The sequence below is a fragment of the Elaeis guineensis genome, chromosome 2 (genome assembly GCF_000442705.2).
Source record: "Elaeis guineensis isolate ETL-2024a chromosome 2, EG11, whole genome shotgun sequence".
Lineage (NCBI taxonomy): Eukaryota > Viridiplantae > Streptophyta > Magnoliopsida > Arecales > Arecaceae > Elaeis > Elaeis guineensis.
In genome coordinates this window covers 94,860,831-94,867,303 of record NC_025994.2, presented here as the reverse complement: position 1 = coordinate 94,867,303, position 6,473 = coordinate 94,860,831, and the positions used below count along the sequence as shown (strand labels likewise).

The window sequence follows — 6,473 nt, the reverse complement described above, 5'->3', positions numbered from 1 at the left end:
GATTTAGGGATCATTCCAAACATTGACTGACAAATCATTTTCAATTAATCAAATAAATTGATTTTGAATTTTGGAGCCAACAGTAGATATTTTACATCAGATAGGAGTACATTTAGAAGGCGGTTTATAGTGGATCTAAGAATGATTGAATTGGTATTTGGCAGAAACCAGCTGAGCCCATAAAGAATTTTGCTTAAGAATAAGGTTAGCTGCTAACTTATCCAACAAAGCAGTTTGACGTTGATAAAGAGATTGAAGATCAAATCCACCTATAGCTTTCGGGGTACAAATGCTCCCAAGATATCAGGTGAAGTCGATGCTGATGTAAGTCATGACCCCAAAGGAAAGAGTAAAACTCATGCTCAAATAGATCCAAAATAGAAATAGGGATGTCGGTTGCAGACATCATGTACAGAGGAATGGATGCAAGAACTGATTGTAATAAGGTAAATTGCTCAGCAAAAGAGAGAGCTCTCCATTTTCATGATTGAATTTTAGAAAGAATTTTATTGGAAAGAAATTTAAGATTTATAGGATGAAGTTTAACCGCGGATATTGGAACACCCAAATATTTTCAAATACCTATTTTTTGGGACATTCTAAAAGTTGAAATATAGTCTGCCTGATATTTGATGAAACAGAAGGACTAATTATGATAAAGGATTTACTAAAATTAGCAGATTGTCTTGAATAATGACAGTAAGAGTCCAAAAGAAGTTTTAAGCAAACAACATTATGATTCGTAGCACGAGCAATTAATAGACAATCATCAGCATAGAATAAGTGAGAGATTTGAGGTCCACGATAAGAAGGCTTATAAGGGAAAAAGAACTTAGTTTGAACTGCAGAGTGTAAAATAATAGAGAAAATCTTAGAACATAACACAAACAAGAATGATGACAATAGGCAACCCTGACGAAGATCGCATCCCGTAGTAAACTTTTCAGTAGGGGCCCCATTGATAACAAGAGCAAAACGGGGGTTTAAAACACAAGCAGGGATCCAAGCAATGAATTGATCATAAAAGTTAAAAGATTTAGGAATCCGAAAAAGAAAGCCCCATTGAATTTTATCATAAGCTTTCTCCATATTCACTTTAACCATAAAAAACCCTCTAGCTGAAGAAGCACGAACTGAGGAGTGAGTAATTTTCTGTACAATAAAAGTATTTTTCATAATACTTCTTTCTACAACAAAAGCACCTTTGGTAGGAGAAATGATATTAGAGAAAGGGTTTGATTCGGTTAAGCAAAATCTGACCACAATCTTATAAATTATATTGTAGAGGTCGATCGGCCGAAACTCTGCAGGAACCATAGGGTTTTCCAATTTAGGAACCAAAATAATAAAGATATTTTTTCAGGATGGCATCAAAGTAGATGTATGAAAAAAATATTGAATAGCTCTAATGACATCTTGACCCATGATTTGCCGGTAGTCTTGAAAAAAAGAGGCAGGAAATCCATCAAGTATAGGAGCTTTATCAGGATTTATAGATCGAACAGCACGAGTGATTTCATTCTTTGAGATCTGAAAAATCATAGATTCCTTTTGATTCTTTGTCCTTATTATTAAGCTACTTGGAATGCTGCCATGCTAAAAAAATTAAGATATTACTTTGACTGGGTTTGGAAAATAGATTGCATATTAAAATATGCTTGCAAAAAAGGGTTGGGAGGATCGGCTCAGGATGTCATTATGTGGAGTGGGGGTGAGAGTAGAAGCAAGAAGTCATCATTAAAGACCTGTCTCAACTTAAAAAAGGTTGGGCTTCAAATTTACATCTTTGGACTTTATGGAGGCATTAGAAAGATCTGATCGATGCTAACGAACTCAAGTCCAGCTTCTCACAACGCATCTTTTGCTAAATCTGGCATAAAAGGAATAAGCAATTTCTTAGAAAGAAGGTTTCGACCATCTCTATCCCTTTTTTTTTTTTAATAGTAAGAATCAGCCCTATCCTTCAAAAGGCTCTACACATCTTCAATCTATGGGAGTACATATGCCCGGTGACCCAAAAAAAAAAAAGAAAACAAAAGAAAAAAAAAAGAAAGGTTGCTCAATAGCCATAGACTTGTCGACCCTGATAATGCTCTCTAGCCCACTTGAAGTAATTGAAATGGCTGGTATCGCAGCCTTGTCCCTTCACCTATTCCACATTTGTGGATTCTCTCCTAGCATCTTGTCACTTTGCAAATATTTTACTTTCTAATTAACTAATTTGGGGAACAGCGAAGAGACTCGCTTCCTCCATCACCACTCGAATGAAAAAAAAAAAAGAAGGCATAATCAATTTAAAAAATTAAAGAATAGATCAACTAATGCTGTAGAAGTGCAATCCAAATTGCTGTCACAGAAAAAGAAAAGTTTTTATGGAAGTAATAGAAGCAAATAAAATAGATTCCAGTGATAGAATAACGAGAGTGGAAGTACACATTTATTTCACTTCATGATCCCTATAATTCTCCCCTCAAAATCAAAGACTTCTGTCAATGCTATGCAATATCGGCATAGAGGTCGCGAATCACAATGCGGACTGCAATAGGAATCTTAACCGAATGAACACCTCCATCCCACCAAGTCAGGCTCCCAAATGTATAGTCACCTTGTACCTTTGAAGTCGGCTTGAAGGTAATCTTGAAGGTATGTGCCTTGTTAACGGCATTGAACACAAGGATCGAAGGTTCCACAACCATCTGAACACCTGGTGGAGGTTCAGGAATCGCTTTGTAGACTGCATCAACTTCACCCACATTAGTAACTGTTCTCCAAACCGTCAAGGAACTCTTTAGATTGGGGATGGAGATGGAGGGGAGGTTCAGGTAAGACACGTGCTGTAATTTTGTATCACACATCTCAAATGTTTGTAGAGTACAATTGAAGAATTTGAAGTAATCCTTTGGATCGATGTCATAGATAAGGCCTGGGTCAGCAGCTCTGTTTGGATCAATGTGACCCCCTCCATAGTCAAACGGGTCCGCAATTTTTCTTGGTAATCCTTCCGCTTGTATGGGCATGCCATGCTGATCGGTCGTGGATGCTTCAAAACAGTAGCAAGCCATCAAAGGATGACCTATAAGAAATAATTTAAATGAAAAAGAATAAACAAGTTTGATCCACGCACCAGTGGTGACAAGTGCTGATTTTATGGCAGCATGAGACCAATTAGGATGCATGGATTTGAGCAAAGCTGCAACTCCTGCTACGTGTGGGCAAGCCATTGAGGTTCCCGACAAAAAAGCATAGGAGTTTTTTTTTGCTGCCAAGATGCTGACTCCTGGTGCAGCGATATCAGGCTGTTGAAATGTCAGCCATGAGAGGTTGAGAGACTGTAAAACCAAAGTTTCGAAAGATTCTGCTATGCATTTATAGGAATAGGATCATTTGAAGCATCAATTTTGCAATGCCATTTCACATATATTTAATGATGTGTTTGTTAGTAAAAATCTACAGAATTGCAAAGCGAGAAAGATATGATGCATTGTTGATCATATGTTTCATGATCTGATACCTTGAGCACTCCAGGATCTAGTACAGAAGGTCCTCTTGAGGAGAATGTTGCTACTTTTGGAGCCAAGACTTCTTTCCCTATAACATTGCTTGTCCGTTTGACGCTGGCTACAGGCGCGCTGCCCAAACTCAAAACACATCCAATGTTGTTAGAACCAGAACCCAGCAATGGATCTTAACTGATGTTCATGAAGTCAGAGATAAAACCTTGCCTTTCACTACCTATATACATTCCAATTTGATGTGCTATAACGAAATCTACAAAAACACAAGTGATGCCTTTGCATTCTTCCGTCATTTCAAGGAAATTATTTGTGTATGTAGCCATAATAATTCCCTCTCCCCCAGCTTTCAGAACACCTTTCAGAGCATCTTGGTACAAAGAATAATCGGATGAGACAGAAAAAACCACACACAGGACAATAGTTCCGGCCAAGTCAGTACCATTCAGAGACTCCTCGTTGCAACTGCAGAAACATTTGGGAGGTCTGATTGAGTGGATGTTTAACCTTAGCTTAAAAACCCGGGCCATGGTTACTCACCTGCCACCAAAAGCTAGCGCTTTGTAATTGGTGCCTTTGGTGGTGTTGTAGAAGATGGATTGGCCCTGCAAAAGGACATGATTACAGGCTTAGACTTCAGCTCCGGTACGCCAAACTTGTTATATTGGAAATAGGGGAGGTATATTTGAGACGAAAGCAGTCTTTCTTCTATCATTTGGAAAATTCTTCCAAGCTTGTTAAGAGGAACAGATTCGAGGAAGGACTTTGCTTCATACCACAAAGCTCCGATGATCTCCAAGGGTGATGACGGTAGGAAAGGACCGGTCGATTGTGCTTGCAGCCACTGTTATGACCCAAGGGGCGGTGTTTGACAAGGTCTGAGGCACGGGTCCGTCGTTCCCGGCGGAATATACGACGGTGATACCTCTTGCCACCGCATGCAACGTGCCAAACGACTCCTCTAGCACTCTAATCGAGAGGGATAGGATATCCACTCCATCATGAATAGCATCGTCGATGGCCTTGAGAACCGTTGCAGTGTTACCACCACCGTTCCACAGTGCCTTGTAGATGGCCAGCCGGGCACGTGGGGCACCGCCTCTTGCCACGCCGGCGCCGAGCCCGTGGAAGCTCACATTCTCCACGATGGAGCCGGCAGCCGTGGAGGCCGTGTGGGTGCCGTGGCCGTAGGCGTCCCGGGGGGACATGAAATCGAGCTTCCGGTTCCGGTCGCTGATCCCGGCAGTGTAGTATCGAGCTCCGATGATCTTCCGACTACAATTATTGGCATCGAACGCCTCCCCGACCTGGCATATTCCTTTCCACCGTGAGGGTGTGGGGCCATATCCATCGTCATTGAAGCTCTTCGATTCGGGCCATATCCCTGGTAGAAGGTGCCGTTTGCTTGTTAGAAATGATTACAGAAATTATTTGTTAGATATGACTTGCTGAAGTATTTGAGGATCCTCAGGGCTTCACTCCCTCTCCATTGTTCGACTGCTAATGCCGTCACACCCATTAATTTAGAAGGATGCAAATTAATGGATCAGGATGGATGGATAATCATTTCTTTTCATCCATCTTTTCTAAGAGCCAAACGGTGGATGGACGCTATCCATCCTTCCTTCCACAACCCCAACCAAATATCCATAGGATTAAGGTTAATACTGGCACAAAGTTGATTGAAACTGAAGCAAGGGAATGATGTCCCCCGGATTCACGTCCCTGCCTCTCGCCAAAGAAACGAGTCAAAATTTGTTGGTCAAGTGGGCTAAAATTCCATGCCTTTGGTCTGCGGTCTGCACATAAATAAAAGTAAAGCCCGTTTGTCTTGAGTAGTCCCTTCTAATTACTACAGTAAATCTATGGGTTGGGGTATCTCAATAGAACATGCAGTTTCAAATTGGGCTCCGATGATCATCACTCTTAATATCCGGCAAGATGGCAGATCCTCAATCGCTACTATGTAATCAATTGAACAAATGGGATTTGTTTCCGTCATGTACTAACTAACTATCTATCTATAGCTTGAATTGTTAACTCCAACGAACAAGAAAACCAAAGTATAACCAACCTGTGTCAATGATCCCAATAATGACGCCATCTCCAAAATTGCTCTTTCGAAGGAGTTCAGTGGGATGCACGTTATTCAGTCCCAAAAAGTTCCAACTTCGTGTTGTATGCAGCTGATAATTCCTACTTGGCCTTATGCTGATGACCTCAGGTGACTCTGGATGGGTTTCTAATGTTAATTACTTGTGCTAAAGAATATCAATAGAACTGTATAAGATATACTTGCAGTCTATTATGATCCAGAAGCAGTAGAACCTGCAAGCAGCTTTGCTTGAGACTCTGTAAGCATAGCTGCGAAGCCCGAAAATCCATGTCTGTAGCTGTACACAATAGATGCTAAAGCTTCTTCCTTGCTGAAAGACCACAAAATCAGAAGAAACAATCAGTAACGCTGTGTTCACTGGCTACATGGATTAAAAATGATCACAGAAAGAGATGGCAAGCAGCAGAATACCTCTCAAGAAGAGATGTTAGCATGTCATTGTGTGAAGCTGTGACATGTTGCGGGTCCTCGTGCTTCCTTTCTCCCATGTACACAATATACAGCTGCAGATAGATAATATTCAATGGGATTAAGTGTTAAATTTTGATTTCCGGCTTGGAGAAGATGAACGCTTACTTTTTTAGTGGCTTCAGCTCCATATGGCATCACTCGAAAGCAGAAAAAAGCCAGGAAAGTAAAGATAATTAGAAAGGAAGGGAGTCGAGAAGCCATCTCTGGTGTTGGCGTTTACAGAAGAAGCTTAATTCGGTGTCATTTAGAATCACTCGGCTTTGTCCTTAAAAAGAGCAGAAGTGCGACTGTGTGAACGGCTATTCCGGTATAGCACTTGGGAGAAAAGTCCTCGTTATTTTGGTCTCAAACAAACTGCGGGGTAATTGTTTTTC

At 40.8% G+C, this 6,473-nt stretch overlaps 1 protein-coding gene across 1 annotated transcript; it reads right to left on the bottom strand.

Annotated features, from left to right (window-relative positions):
* Positions 1–2,332: 2,332 nt before the first annotated feature.
* LOC105052575 (subtilisin-like protease SBT3.9) lies at positions 2,333–6,473 on the bottom strand. Its single transcript, XM_073252261.1, has 10 exons — positions 6,205–6,473; positions 6,040–6,131; positions 5,841–5,938; positions 5,587–5,742; positions 4,289–4,896; positions 4,053–4,117; positions 3,723–3,977; positions 3,512–3,629; positions 3,125–3,296; positions 2,333–3,040 (listed from the first exon to the last, which is right to left on the bottom strand). Exons 1-10 carry the CDS (start codon positions 6,298–6,300, stop codon positions 2,496–2,498), a joined length of 2,205 nt encoding a protein of 734 aa, XP_073108362.1. The 5' UTR covers positions 6,301–6,473; the 3' UTR covers positions 2,333–2,495.